Source organism: Danio aesculapii, chromosome 6 (assembly GCF_903798145.1).
Source record: "Danio aesculapii chromosome 6, fDanAes4.1, whole genome shotgun sequence".
Taxonomy (NCBI): domain Eukaryota; kingdom Metazoa; phylum Chordata; class Actinopteri; order Cypriniformes; family Danionidae; genus Danio; species Danio aesculapii.
This window is the reverse complement of record NC_079440.1, coordinates 40217871-40236409: the sequence shown is the minus strand read 5'-3', so window position 1 is coordinate 40236409 and position 18539 is coordinate 40217871. Positions and strand designations below refer to the sequence as shown.

At 35.3% G+C, this 18539-nt stretch overlaps 1 protein-coding gene across 1 annotated transcript in view; it reads right to left on the bottom strand.

Moving 5' to 3' along the window:
- The window catches only part of herc2 (HECT and RLD domain containing E3 ubiquitin protein ligase 2), a 104571-nt gene that overhangs the window by 36488 nt on the left and 49544 nt on the right, over positions 1-18539 (bottom strand). The window contains exons 37-53 of the mRNA XM_056460167.1: positions 16983-17165; positions 16723-16907; positions 15070-15217; positions 14764-14960; positions 14426-14656; positions 13925-14063; positions 11110-11256; positions 10785-10927; positions 7270-7534; positions 6486-6628; positions 6285-6383; positions 5567-5735; positions 5218-5343; positions 3250-3358; positions 3028-3167; positions 2737-2927; positions 1085-1190 (exon numbers count right to left, since the gene is read on the bottom strand). Of these exons, the coding sequence (XP_056316142.1) occupies positions 1085-1190; positions 2737-2927; positions 3028-3167; positions 3250-3358; positions 5218-5343; positions 5567-5735; positions 6285-6383; positions 6486-6628; positions 7270-7534; positions 10785-10927; positions 11110-11256; positions 13925-14063; positions 14426-14656; positions 14764-14960; positions 15070-15217; positions 16723-16907; positions 16983-17165 (2721 nt within the window). The remainder of the gene's footprint in view (positions 1-1084; positions 1191-2736; positions 2928-3027; positions 3168-3249; positions 3359-5217; positions 5344-5566; positions 5736-6284; positions 6384-6485; positions 6629-7269; positions 7535-10784; positions 10928-11109; positions 11257-13924; positions 14064-14425; positions 14657-14763; positions 14961-15069; positions 15218-16722; positions 16908-16982; positions 17166-18539) is intronic.

The following is an 18539-nucleotide window of genomic DNA, read 5'->3' as shown; positions in this document are numbered from 1 at the left end:
AACCGGTGCATGAATGAAGCGCTTGATGCATCACTGAGACGCAGCGCGCAGCCCTTCTGTATCTGCAGACACTTTCAAAACTTAGCAGGACAAAATCAGTGCATTGAGGATCTGTCCAATGTATTATTGAGCCTTTTCCTATTAAAAATTTCAGGTAGGCCTACTTTGTGTGTGAAGAGCAGTGCTGTGAAGGTGATCTGTTGATCTAACAGACACAGCGCAACATGACTTAGAAACAGCAATGACTGCTGATTACTTCTATTAACAGGAACAAATAGTCTTGGAGAAAGTTTTTCGAGTTGTCATGAATGCGACACGCAGTTTGAATAGTGAATGAATGAGAATGATTAACAGGTGCAGCGGAGGGAAGCCCTAAATTGAACATGAATTTATGCACTTGAATATTCATCTGTACTTCACATTAAACTATAGAATGACATTAGAACAAATCAGGATATAGTAGGGCTACATGACAACTTTCTGGGCCCTTATAATAGGTTACCTTCATGTTGGAATATAAATTAAACAGAATATAGCGCATGTGGAAGATCGGATTTGGATCGATAGCACCTGGCTGATACCTAATCCAGCAAAAATATGCGGTCTCCAATCCAAGTATCGGAATCGGTGCATCCCTACTTTAGAATGAAAATGCTCCTTGTCCATACTGCTGTTCACACTGCATTTCAGAAAGACAATCGCTGTCTACACTATACAACATAAATGCATGATACATTCGCACACACTGGGCATGTACATATCTTGCCAGCATCAGTATTTGTTGTGTACCGGTTGCATAACGGTCATATGTGAAGGGCTAGACGAATCAAGGAACTATATATAGTAGTCCAGATGACCAGTCAGAGAGCGAGTGTTGATAGCCAAGCCTCTGTTTTCAAAAGACTATGTTTCAGTCTATCCAGTCTCAAATGCAGAACCACCATTTAACAAATACAGAGCATTTTCAAAAGACTCGATTTTTATGGGGCGAAGAGGCTGGAACAAAACGAATGGGTTTTAAAACAAAAAGGCACTAGTGAAATCTTTGCCTAAGAATGACTGGAAAAGCTTCTTTGCTCTTTACCTGATACCACCACCAATGAAGGCATGTAGCTGCTGTCAGCTGGATCTACAATCATTTTCAGTTTGTGGACCAACATGTCTGGGAAAAGCTCCAATCTGATCCAGTGCTATAGAATAACAGAGAGAAAAAAAAGCTGTAATTTCAAGAAATCACAATTTGCAGCATTCCCAACCAAGGGGGGCGGGGGGTGTCAACTTTTTTGGTAGTAGTTTGGTAATGCATGCTTCAGTGTATCAAATTTATTAATTACATCTCATGTATACTTTTTTGGTGTTTTAAGTGATATTTAGTGACTATTTTAAAAGTTACTGTCGGTCAAACTATACAAATTATGTCAAATTTTTTTTAAGCTACTTGCAAATAAAAACATCTACTTTACAAGAAGCATGTTTTGTGAATACCTAAGATGTGCTTTAGTGCTATACTGTACTCTATACTATACAGACTGTTGAATGAATTTTTTTTACTAGCATTCAATCAATTCACGATTATGCATTCCCAATAATATGAACTGTTATGGGAGGGGGGGGTTATAATTAATGATTTTTAATTATTAATGTTTAAGATATAATTCAGAGATCAGACAAAGCTATTTCTTACTATTAAAGGCTGACCCCATACATCTTGTTTTGATGTCCTTCAGGGGTGATCAAGCGTTAATTAGGGGTGTCAATCAGCTCCCAAACCCCCCTGTAGTTCGCAGCCTGGTCATAAGATTCTTTACAAATCATTCTAATATGCTGATTTAGCACATAAGATGTTCTGTTATTATTATCATCGTTAATGTTAAAAATGATAGTGCTACATAGTATTTTAAAGAAATGTGATCATATTTTTTCAGTATACTCTTATGAATAGAAATACAACATGTATTGGTAATTCAATGCATACTTCTGAGTAAACATACAGTTTTACAAAAGAAAGTAACCGTTTTATCTGATATAGTGTACATCTAGATCCCTCATGAACCTATACATGCAATCTGCATACAATCACATCATATCTTTCTCTGTCTGTCTGTAAGAGAGAGACATTACTACACTAAATATTACTACTATATATATATATATATATATATATATATATATATATATATATATATATATATATATATATATATATATATATATATATATATATATATATATATATATATATATTCCTCTTTCATTATTATTATTTTTTAATCCTTTCAATATTGAGATCCTGGTTTAAGATTCAGCACCACCTATCTAGTTTCGCTTCTGATATTTGCATGGTCATTTATGCAGCAGTGTTTGTATTTGTATGCATATCTTTCTCTGTCTGTCTGTCTGTCTGTCTGTCTATAAGAGAGAAACATTACTACACTATACATTACTACTATATATTCCTCTTTCATTATTATTATTTTTAATCCTTATATTAGTTTTAGTATATTTCTTATTTGTGTATGTATTTATAATTTTCTGTATGTATATGTATGATATAATCACTTTATGATTTTATTCATCGTTTATGTAATCTGCAATGCTTTGGCATAACTTGACAAGTCATGCCAATAAAGCATTTTTTTTTGTTTTGTATTGTATTGTATTGTATTGTATTGTATTGTATTGTATTGTGAGTGAGCACCTATTTGAATGGTAGTGCATGTCTTTAATGAGACAGACCTTTCCCTGAGAGCCTGAGGACTGCCAGCATTGCTCTCCACAGTCGATGAGTCGAGACGCCTGGTTAACAGAAGACGATACGCTGAGGTTCTTCACCACTCTTGACCACTCGTCGATCAGCATGCCACGCTGACTGTTATGATGTCTCTTCAGCTGCTTTCCTGAGCGCCCACTAAAGGTGGGTGACTGACCTAAAGGGAAACGATTAAGTCAAAACCAAATTAATTACATACCAATAAAGAAGTTGACATTGCTGTAATTCTAAATTAAATAAAGTAGCTTTCCCCAGACCTGGTTCGTTTATCCTCCCAAATGAATGTCTAGGATTGTGTTTACGGGTCTTAAAGCAGCTCTCACAAAAGTCAAAGTCATCACAGCTTCGACACTTAAACCTGGGGCCGTTTATCGGAAACATCTGACATCCGTCACACCTGAGCATAGCAAACAATACAAGGATAATTATTAGTGGTTCATTTATATTCAATGACTGGATGTGACTGGTACTTTGTGTACCTGACACCAGGATGTACACTGGGCACAAGCTCCATCTCTGACAGCAGTCCAGTCCAGTGTGACTGCTGGGGAAAGTCCACGATCACATCCTTCCCATTGGCACTGAAGGCTGGACATAAATATTTACACACCATTGTTACGGTTCTTTAAAGTTTTAGATCTAAGATTAAAGCAGCATTTAATTTGTGACTTCCTTTATGGCAAGGGAGCAGACAACCAAACATGCGAATAAATAAATGTGAATGTATTTGCAAGGTTAATAAAGCCAAAGACTATAGAATACACAAGACGTGTCACTCGTATACTTTTGAATGGGGAAAAGTGTAACTGTCAATATGGCGAATGAATCTCCCGCCTTCTAGTACAGAAGCCAATCAGCGATCGCTATATGGCGAATAAAGCCCGGCTTCTAGTAAAGGAGCTAATCAGCGATTGCTATATGGCGAATAAAGCCCGGCTTCTAGTACACGAGCTAATCAGCAATCACTATAGACTAATGATACTCTGGGGGAGGAGCTTGGCCCAGACGTGAGTTTCTACAGATTTTGTGTGATACGAACATTTAGAAATGAAACCAAATAGACAGTTATTGTTTAATTTTATTGTTTTTTCATAATATGAAATTTAATCGTAAGCTTGGCAAGTATTTTTGAGAATTTGAGGTTTCCCCATTCAAACAGAATGCCCGGGCATACTGCCCGAGAGGTGCCAAAGATGGCCGCCGAGTAAAATGACTTGCCTTAAAAGGACTTTGATAAAGTATAACAAACCACAAAATATATACAAGATAACAAACAAACAATAAACAAACAAACATGCAAACAAATGGTTGTAATAATGGGGAAGAGGAATGAAAAAAAAGCCCAAAGAAAAGAAATTAATACAACAAAACAACACTAACTTGGACCAACAATCTCTAAACTAATCTAAGAAAAAGAAAAGTCTTCAGTGTTTTCACGCACTAAGCAGCTTAGAAAACTCAAATGCAGAGATGCCCAAACTAGGGCTCGTGGGCCAAAATTGGCCCATGACAACCTTTGATTTGGCCTGATGGAGATGGTTTTGAGATTGAGTCAATTCAAATTTAAATGTAACACTTTGTTTGTTTGTTTTGTTGTTAAAAGCTAACTGAAATTAAAGGTTTCAATTAAATGGTGTAAATTAATCAGATCTTGTTTAAACGTATGTACTGTCACCTGACAATGCAGAGACTTCTCTGAGCAAATCAAGGCAAAGGCAGATACTGCTTGACTAATGTTTTCAGCATTGAACTCCACTTTTATAAATTTATTATTATATATTTTGTTATAGATATAATTATGTTTTTATTGCTATAGGTTTTCATTTCAAATGTTATACTACATTAGATAATACAATTTAAAGTCATGTTTTGTATTTGTTTTAAAATATTAGGAAATAAATTAGGAAATTACCCAACTTTAATGTAATATAGTTTGGTGTATGTACCTTTGGCCAACAGCTATCAATGATATTTGGTTTTTGCCCTTTTATACGAAAAAGTTTGGGCACCCCTGCTTAAATGCAACATTTCTCAATTACACTTGAAGACACCGCCCTGTGCTACAGACATTAGAACTACAGCCAAAAAAGTAAAAATAATGATAATTAATAAAGATGATAATAACGATAATGCCAACAATTTGTGCATCCAAAATCAGGATGTACAGACCTGAACAACAGAATTTTACTTTGAACTATTCCTGAAACTTTTTTTATCATTATGACGTCATTATAGAGTCTTGCGCATCTTTGGATTTGCTCTTTAGTGTTTTAGCTTTTAGCAGTGACATTTACATTACACTGAACTGAACTAAACTGAGAAAACTGGACTACGCGGTTTCAATTTAATAAAACTTTATCTGTTAAGCTGCTTTGACACAATCAACATTGTAAAAGCGTTATAGAAATAAAGATAAACTGAATTTAATTTAAACACAATCATGTTACCTTTGACCACACCAACACTCCTATGAGTGACCGACCCCCACTTGTACTTTGGTGTCGTGACCGAGGGCTTCACTCGCACTTTATCACCAATCTTTATATGAGATGGAGAACTCTGAGGGGGAAACCCTGGAAAATAGAGGTTTATATATATATATATATATATATATATATATATATATATATATATATATATATATATTTTATTTATTTTTTTTTTTCAATAACTATATATAACTTATATTTATCATATAACTATATATACTATACAACATTTTTATTATGACAGAATTGTATCTTTAATTAACAAATACCTAAAAAAAAATGTTTAAGAGAACAGAAAGAGTATTACCCAGCAGCTCAGTGTGGATGTAACGGACCCAGTAAGTTCCTCCTTTCTGCTGCCAGTCACACTGAACATTCAGGTCATGCAGGCCGTCTCTGTCAAGCTTGATCACTTTCCCCACATCTCCTTCATACACTTCCTCATATGTCCTACAACACCGTACCATCATGCCCACCTGCAACACACACAAAGCCCAGATCAGTTACCACCCAAATCTTTGGACACACTCTGAATATTAAAAAATCATGAAAACACACTGAAAAAAGAAAAATGCATATTATTTTTTTCATTTTATTCATAATATTTTCTCTTGTTTTTCAGTAAATGTCATTTAAACAAGGTAAACACTTACAAGAAAAAAATGTTTAGCTTTATTTAGAAAAGCACATTATATATTAACATTTACATCAAGTAAGCAAAAAAACTATAGAAATAATCATTTTAAAGCTTTTGAAACGGCAAAATGAGCATTACACAAGCTTTTGTTTTGGAGTGAATTTGCCACATGCTAACCATTTGCATTAATATAAGTTTACAACTGATGTTTAAAATAAATGCAATCTTTTTCTTTTCTAAATTCTGTTTAATTGTACTGTTTACTAAATACTACAATGAAGTGATTGGAACTAAAATACATAATTGTAAATATTTCAGTTTATTTAGGGCTACCAGTAGGCGATTTCGCATCACTTACTTTCCAGAAAAATAAGGAATAACACCTCACCTGAATGTTCTCTCTCACGTAAACAGCATAATCATCATTGCTCTGAAAATCCGACCTCTTTTTAAACGTCTGACTTTCAGTCACCACAACCCCAGGAGGCTGACATGCAAACGAAAAAGCATTATTTAGCCAAAAGTTTGATGACAACAAGTGAATCAATACCCCATATCTGGGTTGTGTGATCAGTGTGTTTGCATGTACCACAGGAAAAGCAGGCTCAGGCTCCTCAAGCTCTTCCAACACATCTTCATCAGAGTATTCATCTGATACAGTCTCTGCATCTGACAGATCTGTAATGAGAACATCTGGATGGTCCAACAACCAGCCCACCAATGCCTCGACACCTGAAACCAAAAGCAATAAAGAATCAGTTGCTAGCAAAAATTGCTCCATGTATTCTTACAGGTTTTTTTAATATCTAATCACAAAAACTTTTTTTTTTTTTTACAATCACAAAGGCACTTTCTCACAGCACATGCAAATAACACGGAACACAACAGAAATGTTTCAAGGGGACCCAAAAATATGAAATTCCCTGCCCACGTTAAGCTCTCTCTGCCACTAAATATTTCTCAATAGCAAAAAATATATCGCAACATACAGCGTCATGTCTAATTTATTCAAATTATTAACATGTTTTGCTGTAATTGGTAGATTATCCTTAGTAGGTGTCCTTCTTTAACTGAAAAAGCACTGTTTAATGCCATATATTTCTAATGGGGTTTTTTGGTTACGTGTGTGTTGACTGACAATCATTGCTAGTGTTTGATATGAGTAAAGTGTTTTCATGCACATGAAGAGTGAAGTCATGCACATATTGAAAAAAGTTATCTTAGCATTTGTAAAAACTGTGGAAAAAAAATAGGAATATATGAAATATTTGGCATTTTATTATTAACATAAATTATAAACATAGTCAAATAAAAGGATATTTGCTTTAAAACAATGATTATACTATGCTCCAACATAAGCAATGACTTTATACCTGGCACTCCAGAAGCGCCTGTGGTTCCAGACAACGATTTAAGAGCAAACTCGATGTTTTTCCTTTGAAAGCCCATCTCCATCAGCTGCAGGACGATGGGAGCAGGGGGCACAGGTGAAGTCTTGTGTTTCTTTTGTTTGGGTGGACGCATGTGCTGTACAGTGACCGGTGTAGTGGCTTCGCTCGAGCTGCTGTCCTCAAACAGAGGGGATGATGGATGCGTGGATTCAACCGCCAGGTACTGACACACAGCCAGAGCCGCTGCCTGAACACACATGCACACTTATGCTGACTCTTTGAAGTGCTGAGATCTTAGAGAGAATAGCATGGCCAATAACCAATAACTGGAATACATAGGCCTATATGATATCACACCATTTAACTTAAACATGCATTTGCCATAATTATGTATGTTTAGCAAATTCAAAGAAGAGAGAACATGTTACATTAGGGATAGGGCTGCACAATATATCATTTCAGCATCGATAACGCAGTTTATACAACAGTTCTATCTGGTTCTGATTGGCTGAAAGCAGTGTGATATATTTATATATATTTATATATTTATTTATTTATATATATATTTATATATATATATTATATATATATATATTTATATATATATATATATATATATATATATATATATATATATATATATATATATATATATTAGTGCTGTCAATCAATTAAAAAATTAACTAATTAATTGCACTTTTTTGCAATTATAATTAATGTAAACAAGACAAAAAATATTAATAATTTATTAGAATTTTTGTTTAACTTGTAACACAGATTTCTGTATACATACATAAACCATCAAAATCCTCAAACTGTTGGCTTGACAGCGATATTTATTACAGAAATAAAAACAAAGGCATGTAAATGCCATTTGAATTTCAAAAATCAATGCCAATAACAAACAAAAATGATTTTCATGTTGGATTCTAAGTGGACTACAAAAAAAATCCAAAATACAGGCATTGCAAATATGGAAATTGGAAAACTATAATAATAAAGTAATTAATATAAACAATTGCAATCATTGAAAAGTTGTATTGCTGAGAGTTTTTTTACATTAATTATAAAAGTAGAACATTAATTATAAAGTAGAAACAATTTTGTTTAGTCCTCCTTTACATTCAGCCAGTTAAGACAGTCCAGTTTATTGACATTATCAGGGGACAGTATGGCCCTTTTCTTTTGAATGATGCAAGTTGAGAGTGAGAACAGTCTCTCACAAGCAGAATCACCGAATCAGCACATGAATTTTGGGCCTAATTTTGTTGCCACTGGTGCTGTGACAAGGACGTAAGAAGGATCAAAGGGTACATCAAAGGCACCCACAGGTACGTGTTGTGTCACACCAAAGACTATTCCTTACAGGGACTTTGGTCACACCATCTCTAAACATTTAAACAACTTTGAGGGATACGGACGGCGACGTTTAGGCGTTTGTTCGTGTTGCTAGGAAATGCGCACACACACACACACACACACACACACACACACACACACACAACGTGCGCGACACCTTTCAGATTCAACACGCATGATCACGTTCATCAAATTTGCTTAAACTAAGCATTCTAAAGTATGGCTGTATTTTACAAGCAAGTATTCTGACACAGCAACATAAAGCAGACACTTTACAAAAGTTGTGTTTAAGGGGGAAACACGTCAAACTTAATGAAACATTTGAGAGCTCATGGAATCAACTTCAAGGCAGAGGAATGCGCTGGTCTCTGACAGCTTGCGACATCATCTGGCACTTTCAGAGTGCATTTACATGGACACCAATACTCAGATTTTCATATGATTAAGATAATAATTAAGAGTCTACAATGTAAACAGTGCTTTTTGATTACCTTAAACGACCACCGAGTCACAAAATGCGGAGGTTTTTCTTTCCGTTCGCCACAGAAAGTCGAAAGGTAAAAAATTAAACATTCGAAAAGTATCAGAACTCGTACAGCCTCCTCACCCTTCTGTATTACTCCGCCCAAATAGTGACAGCAGATCAATAAACTCACTACAGTTTGACAAATACTGCAGCTGTACTTTTGAGGCTTTTTTAGGCGAGAATGTTGTTTAGATTGCAATTATGCAGTTTGTTTATAAAGATAGTGCCCATTTTAAATATTTACAATTTCGGAGATGCAGCACCATCCACAAGATGGAGAAAGAGATTGCATAATAAGCCCATAGAGGAGGAAAAACCCAGCGTAACTTTAAACTACAGCTGATAAAATCATTATAAAACTGGTAAGTGACTTTCTAAGTAGATCTCTTTCTTTTGCATGTTGTAGTGCTGTATTTATACCTTATTAAAAAAAAGTGTACGGTTTATGATAAATAAATAAATAAATAAATAAATGTTTTTCATACTTACAATTTTTGTATTGTTTCTAGTCCAAATATTTATATTTTAAAATGAAAACAAGATTACTTTGCTTATCCCACTGGCATATAATTTTACTTGTTATAGGGAAAAACTCTTCATCTTGACTTATTTTTTCTGAAGTTGAAAACAAAACAATATTTTTACTTCATCTAAGAATTTTTAGATATTTGGACTAGAAACGAGACAAAAAAATAAATTTTTTGCATTGTGATTATTGAATTTCTGTACCTGAATATTGTTAGACTCCCCAAACTGTCAAATAGAGCTATTAAAACCATCTTTTGAAACTAGTTAATTCTAATTAGGGAAGCACAATGTTGGAAAAAATGAACATTGCGATGTTTTGTTATTCTGTAATACTTGAATATAATTTCAACAAATATCTCTTTTTGGAAAGAATTTTTAATTTTAGATTTATTCTGTAGGGGACTGCATCTAAAAAAATCCAATAAACAATCTACAAGCATGGATAAATACAATAAAGAAAAACAACACAATTGAAGTCAACTGTGTTTTATGGTTTTCTGAGTCTAACGGTATTCAGGTACAGTAATTAAATAATTAAAATACAAATAATTCAATAAAATGAATCATAATTTAAGTTAGAGACGTAAAGTCCCCTACACATGCTAAGTTTTTTTGGCCACCGCATATTTCGCAAACCAAAAATTATAAAAATAAATATTGAAAATATATAAATATTTAAAAATATATATTGAAACATACAGCATCATGTCTAGTTTATTCCTGTTTTGAATTAAATAATAAATATACAAATAATTCAATCAAATTAATCGTTATTAAAGTTACAGACGGTTCAACTTCTTATGCTTGAAAGCTTTTAAAATCATTATACAGTAGCTGGCCTCAAAAACACATGCAAATGATAAATCATAATACAAACTCAACATTGCATATCCTGCGATGTGACTATCACCAATGATCACATTGCAATATCGATGCTGAAACGATATATTGTGTAGCTCTATTTTCTATCATTGGTGCAAAACAAGTTTGCAACAAATAGAACTTTTATAATGTTAATCTTTGCAGACAAAAGGATGTAATTTGACATTGATGTTAAATTAAAAGCCTAAATGGGGTCTCTGACCTCTAACTCCTGGCGGTGGAATATGGCTTTGATAGGTGAAGGTTGAGTGGATGCTGACAGCAGCTGCTGGAGGAGGATGAGAGGAGGCTGAGGACCCTCAGGAGACAAATCTCCTACATCAGGAGACGACGCACACTGATCCTCTGAATATAAAAAAAACAAGCAAAATAGTTGAGCGCTGTGAGTGGGTAGAACTGGATCACTTATGATGACACAGCATGGAAATAACATTGCACACAGAGGAAAACAAGCAGCTGTGAGTGAAACAGTGCATCGAAAGGTTCTGGAACTTGTAGTTAGATCAAGGATGAGACCGTGATCTTACCTGTAGGATTGGGGCTGACATCTACCACGGCCGCCTGAGAAAGGATCTGTCTGAGTTTGTCCTGATGGGAGAGAAGAGCTCGCGCAGCTTTCAAGATGTACAGTCTGAGCTGCTGACAGCGCAACAAATGCACATCCACCTGATCCGCTGCCATGACAAACACATACATCAGAATATTTATAATAATACACAGCTTAGTTTATGTGGTAGAGATGCTTCTGCATGTTCTTAAATTTCAAATAGGTACTGTGGATCATACACTAATTATATAAACCTGTAGTATAATAATTTTATTATGTACATATTATTGTTTAATAAAAATTCATTTTGCCTGCTATTCAAAGGTCCGTTTAAGAACATCATGGTATTACCATCAGGGTTCCCACTCGTCTATCAAATCTGATCTTTAATTTGTATTCTATATTGGATTCAATTTGGGTGATTGGCTGGGTCGTTCTACAGCTTGATTTTCTTTCTCTAAAACCATTTGAGAGTTTCCTTGGCTGTGTTTTGGATCAAGGGCTTTTACCAGGCCAGGCCAGGGAGGTTAAGTAGTGAGGCTGAAATCATGTCGCGTTTCCACTGTCGGGCTAGTAGCTCGAAGCACGTCACGCAAACCCCGCCCCAGAACATCCCCTGAACATCCCACAACCTGCCCAGTTCAGCGGGAATCACACAGATAAGCTCACCATCACATAATCACGAAACTATTAAAATGAAGATAACCAAAACAAACAATTGACACGTTACTGTACAGCATTATAGGTCTATACACACAGGCATGTGCATTTTCATTCATTATATTTGTTTACTTGCGCGACCGACTGTTGGCATTGTGCATCGAGTGGTCTCACCACTAACGGAGGACCCAACGCAGTGAGCGCACTTATCCATAATATAAAACCACAGAAATTCTACCGTAATAACTCGGTATGAAATGTAACATCTCAGCACATAAGAGCAAGTAATAAAATATAGCCTATGTTTCGTTGCGCTCAGCAACTATTCACTCATAAAGCTCTACATTTTAAATTTCATTTTTAAATTTTACAACATCATATAAAAACTTAAACACTTGTTTGAGGATATAGAACACATTTTGTATTTGCTGTTTTCTCCAATGTGTTTGTAAAGCGGTGCTGGGCAGGACTGGGAGACAGAAAAGAAGGTAGTTTCTGCTTTCTGCTTTTCACAAAAAAAAAGCTCTGTTTGCACGATTTGATTAATATCATTGTATCCAAATACTTTATAAATAATATTTCAAACCTCCTCCAGTGTTTATTGTTTTTAGAAAATATCTAAAATCTTTTTTTCAGATAGGCCTTTGTAAAATGAAAGTTTAATATAAAAACGGTTTAATTTATGTATTGTTTACCTACACTGTTATTTTTTATTATATCCAATGTTTGTGAGTCTTTAAATGATTTCAATATAGCTAAGGCTATTTATCAAGATGACACTATTGTTTTGAGCCTAAAAGTGGACAAGTAATTTGTAAAGTTATGTCTTTCTGTTGTAATCATATTTTGTATCATCTCCAAACGAAAGAAAGAAAGAAAGAAAGAAAGAAAGAAAGAAAGAAAGAAAGAAAGAAAGAAAGAAAGAAAGAAAGAAAGAAAGAAAGAAAGAAAGAAAGAAAGAAAGAAAAAAGCCACAACAACAAAGCTGTCAAGCGAGCGCTTTTCTGCCCGGTCTCACACCATCACACAGGCATCTAAACGCGCATATCATGCACAAACACCTTTTAAACTTGACAAACTCTCGACAACCTTTACTGGCTGCTGTGCCTTTAATTTGGAGTAAAGATTATTATGCGTTATTGAAACATCGAGGAGGACGCAGCAACTAAGGAAATGTCACTTGTAAATTAAAACTTTATGCAACAGCCTTTCATTTAAAAGGGAAACATAAGGGCGATCATAAGCAAAAAGACCCCAAGCCTATAAGGTGTTTTATGGAATAGCCCATCTTAAAATAGCCTTTCTAAAAATTGACCAGCTAAAGGTTTTCTTTCCCTTATTTATTTATTTATTTGTTTGGCGCATGTACTCGTGTGCGATTGGCAAACTAGTGTAATGACGGCATGCCATCTTTAACAGATTCGGGCAAAGTCCACCTCTCCTTTCACTCCGCCCTGAAGCCCCAGCTGGCCCTCTTTAGTCCAATTAGGCCACGGAAGTGACAGTGGAAACGCGACTGGCCTTGGCTCGCTCGCTTTAAGCAGGATAGTGGAAATGCGGCTAATGTCTTGTTGAAATGTCCACCATGCTTTCACCTTCATCCTCCTGCTAATGTAGATGTTTACCTTACTGTACTTAACATTTCACTTACACTTAATATTTACATTAAAATATCAGAGTAATGATGATGTATTGACTGCGTCATTTTCAAAAAAATGTGACCTTTCTTAGTTTTGTGTTTAAAGAACTTAATAAAATGTGTTGAATTTAATAATGGTAATGCTCAAATGTGCATTATTTCTCAAAGTTCTTGTACAAAATTAAAATCTAAGATTTTTAAAATGAAAAATTACTTTTTTTTTTTTTTTTTTTTTTTTTTTTTTAATGGCAGCACAGTACAATTGCTGAAACAACTTAAAAAAATATTATTTAAAACTTAATTCAAGCACTTTGAAAGACCTGTGTTTGTTTTACTCAAGTACTTTTCAGTCCTTGAATCCATATGTCTGACATTCAAATACTGTAATTTCAAGAAGTGTGGGAACCCTGTACCATGTAGCAGTCAAGTACGCTAAATATGGACTGATCAAGTGAACAAATATGTGTTTGTATATTGATCTGTGCATATGCTGTACCCGTAAGTCCTCTACTAAGAGATTTCTTCATGCGTTGTTTCTCCAGCTTGCTTCCAGCCAAGTTGACTAGCTGGGCCCACACTATTAGCATGGGCTCAGTGAAGGGCAGATTCTGAACACTGAATGGAATCATGTGAAGCTGCAAAGACATACATAAAGAAAAAAAAAAATCACATCACACAAATTTCTATTTGTAACTATTTGTGTGTGTATATATATATCTACAGAAGTGCTCTATGGATACCATGCATAATACATATTGCCATTAAAATGTTTGGGTAAGTCTTTTTTTTCGACATAAATCAGCTGTTTTGAATAAATCGCTTGAATAACTGGTACTTCTAATTAAAACAGGCACGCGTCAACACCTACTTGCAGGTTTAGGGTCATGTTTATTTATTCAAGAAAGACTTTTTTGCCTCATCCATACATTATGCTTAACATGACTCTCCAGGATAAGGAATGAGCAGAAAGCATTGCTGCATGTATTTGCATATGTACCAGTTTGAGCTGACTGAGCAGGCACACTTTGCAGTTCCTCATGTCATGAAACTGAACAGTGATTCGTCCTTTAGGTGTGATGCGAGTCACAGTGCCTTCGCCATACTCCTCATGGACCACACGTCCACCTAGACGCAGACGTCCATCAATCCCCCCAATGACTGCCAAAACAGCCATCAGACTGCCCACCGCTGCGGCTTCCGCATTGGGGAGATAGTCTTCAAGTAAAGCCTGACAGAAAAAACAGCATGGGAGAATTCAACATCCTCTAGTCATAGCACATTATCAATGCATGGCACATTAAGGTAAACATTATTTTAATAAAATGTGACTCTTACCACTTCAGTGTGTCGGCCCGCCATGACATCACCGATTCCGCTGAGCTGAGAGTTGATGTATTCATTAATAAGGGCATTCCATTGGCCAAGGGAGTGAAGTGTGCGCAATACTGTCACTATTTCCTCTGCTAAAGTACTGCTGTGAGTGGCTGTCAGAGAGGCCTGAGGGCGGGACTTCCTCCTACGCATTGAACCTTCTGTAATTTACAAAGATGATAAGGTGAAATCCTGATATCAGAGTTTGCTCGACCTACAATAATAGAATGGAGTAACACATTGAGGAAGGAAATAATTAAAGTAAGGTACCCCTAAGAAGAGGCAGATCTGAAGAACAAGTGCTGAGCAAGCTGCCGAGGAACCCAAACAGTTTCTCCACCAAGAACTTCATATCCTGAGAGCGTTCAGTCTTATCCCAGGATGGCAAAACTGCCTGTAGAAGCCGTAGGGCAAGAATCTGCCATAGAGGGAGGAAAGAGATTAAAACTAAATGGATTAGCAGTACTAATAGGGTTTCTCCAAGTTTTAGGAACGTAAATTTAAGACACTTTTAAGACCAATTAAAGAAAATTGAAGGAAAAAAATTAAGGAGAAACAATAAAGCAATATGTTAAGAACTAGAGGGGGGAAATAAGTATTGAACATGTCATGTTTTTATTCCTGGGAATATTATGTCTAAAGGAGCTGTTGACATGGAATTGAACCAGGTTTTGGGGAAAACCCAAACATAACCAATATAAAATTAAACAAAACAACATAAAATGTGAAAAATTTGTTGTTTAATAATGAAATGGCACAAGGAGAAAGCACTGAACTACTAAAATGTATTTAATACTTTATATAAAAGGCTTTTTTAGTGATGGCAGCTTAAAACGCCTCTCACGAGGAGAAGTCACATGCATTGCTCAGTTGTAATTATTTCACAGACTCTAACAGTGTAAAAATCTTGATGGTTCTGTGAGTCTCGTTTATCAAATTTGGTCTTTATTTTGTATTCTATATTGGATATAAGTCAGGTGATAGGCTGGGCCATTCTACAGATTTTCTTTCTCTGAAAGCATTTAAGAGTTTCCTTGGCTGCATTTTGAATCATTGTCTTGCTGAAATGCACACCCTGGCATCACCTTCATCATCATGATAATGTAGATGTTGGATTGAAGCAGCTGATATTGATTTACAATGACGAAGGGCAGAGAGTTGCTGAATAACTACTGAGAGATTTCAGCTGCTGTCTGGGCTTTCACTGCCTTTCTTCACCTCCCTTTCTTCATGTGTTCAATACTTTTTCCCTGTGTCATTTCATTTTATTACACATAACTTCATAACAACTAATTAGTTTTGTTTTCTTTGCATATATATATTTCTTTGGTTTTTAACCAATATCCGATCAAAATTTCAAGTCAACAGCTCCTATAGAAATATGTTTACTGAGAAAAATGGTGACATGTTCAACAATCATTTCCCTCACTGTATATGTAAATGTGAAAAAGAGTACTCCCACATATGATATAAATATTTTATATTCAATTTTCATTTTATCAGTTCAAATGTTTAACAGTTTAATACACTATTAAAATTAACCTGAAATATTTTAAAATCAATTTATACTTGCAAAACAGCCTTTTAGTGATGCTAAATAAGTCAAATATACTTACTGCAGATATTACTGCAGATATTATTATTATTATTATTATATTACTTCCACTTCACTTTAAAATGAAACACAAAAGGATACAATTCCTCATGAGAATTAATGTCCGGTTTAATAATAATTCTCTGAGTGAGGACCTTTTAAAAGGCATAATTCACAGAAAAGCAATTTAAGATGTTTTAAGGCTTTTTTAGACCAATGGAAGCCCTGACTAATGTGTACCACGCAGCTGCACACATTTTAACTAGTCTTGGAATAGCGTTTATACAGTAACGAAAAAAGAAAATATCTCATAATCCACCAAGTGTTACCTGTCTCTGAAGTGTGATCGCAGTGAAGGACTGATGACCCTCCACAATGCGTATAAGCAGATTGATCCAGGCAGAGGAGCTCAGGGTACTGCACATCTGAGGCATAAGAGCTATACTGCGAATAAATCCCAGCGTGCACCAGCTCCTGTGCTGCTCTCGGGACACCAGCTTGTGAGAGGAGCAACCTAAGAAAGGAATGGAATTTTAAAAATGTGGAGAATAATAGAATATAGCTTAATTAAACAACAACAAAAAGTTACCAGTCTTGTCGTTGGCTCCACTCTCCACTAGTATCCTGAGTAGCCCGCACAGAGTACTGACAGCGTCGACCTGCATCACCTCTGCATGAATCCCAGAAGACAGTGACAGTGTCTTCAACAGATTAACTGTACTGGTCAGCATGATTGCAGTGGGGTGGGCACACTTCTCCATCACCTCCCCTTCTGAGAGAAAGAGAAGTTTGGGCAAGGTTAAACACAGTAAAACACTTTATTTAGGTAGTAAATACTATGGCTGCATCTGAAACCGCCCCTATATATCCCACAATGCACCACAATAGCAAATGTACAACCTGTGTACAATCAAAAACTTCACAATAATGTTTAAAGTTTTGAAAGAAAGTTTAAGAAAGAATTAAAAATATTAGCCGATTTAAAAACAGTAATGTTTGTATACATGATAGAAAACAAAATACTTTACTGAAAAAAAACGCTAAAAATTCTATTAAGTTTGATTTTTTTGACAAATATAAGTGGATTGAACATAAAATAATTATGTTGTCCCAACAAAATCTCAAGAATTGTGTTGGTTCAGTTCATTTTAAACAAGTAGTTTGAACAAGCAGCAAAAATATTTATTTTTTGAGTGTTTTGTTTCATTACTAATAGGTAATGAAACAAATCCGACAGGGGTGTTAGCAAAGACGGAGTGTCCTCACCATTATCCAAACTTTTAAAAAACTAACCTAGACATGCAGAAAGGGTTAAATCACGTTCTCTTAGGGCTGGGCGATGAATCGAAAAGTAATCGAAATCGACATTTAAAACTTATATTCAATCAAATTTTTTCAGGTCAATTTTTTCAATTACTTTCCCTACCGTATGTGGAGTCACGTGACCCCACTCTATTAAGGTTAATTTATTCTTACTATATTATTCTGATATTATATTTCAGCCAAGCACACGGTTTGGCACAGCCTTCGCATATCTGCGTACCTCTCAAAAAAAATGGAACTACACATCACAGCAATGCGTAGCGCAAGCATTTTGATTGGTCGGTTTGGTACCAGTGACAATGGTGCATGGCGTGGAGTGCCGCATTTAAGGCAATGTGTGTTTTCATTTCAGTTGTTCAGCGTTGATATTTAATAAACAATCATAGATAAAAGACAATGTGTGTTTACTTCAGTGTGTGTTTACTGCAGTCTACATTCAAAAATAGCGTATTTAAAAATAAAAAACTGTTAAAAAAAGCGTATTTACTGTACAAACTCGTCAATGAACTATGAGGGCAAAAACATAAAATAAGTAAATATAATAACAGTTAATTTACTGTGATTGAGTTAAAATGTTCAATTAATCGAGATTTTGATTTTAGGCCAAATTTCCCAGCCCTACGTTCTCTCCTCGAGACCTACAGCCCCCAAACACATTTGAACATAGTGATTGGCGGTGCCTTTCCGTGTTGCCATGTGAGAGGCTGTAGCTACATTCAGATGCAAGCAGCACCAAAACTGCAGTGGAATTTTCCTATGTAAGACAGGTGACACATGCAAGTGAGGATGTCGGCACGTGGAGTGGAGATTCATAGCCAATGAA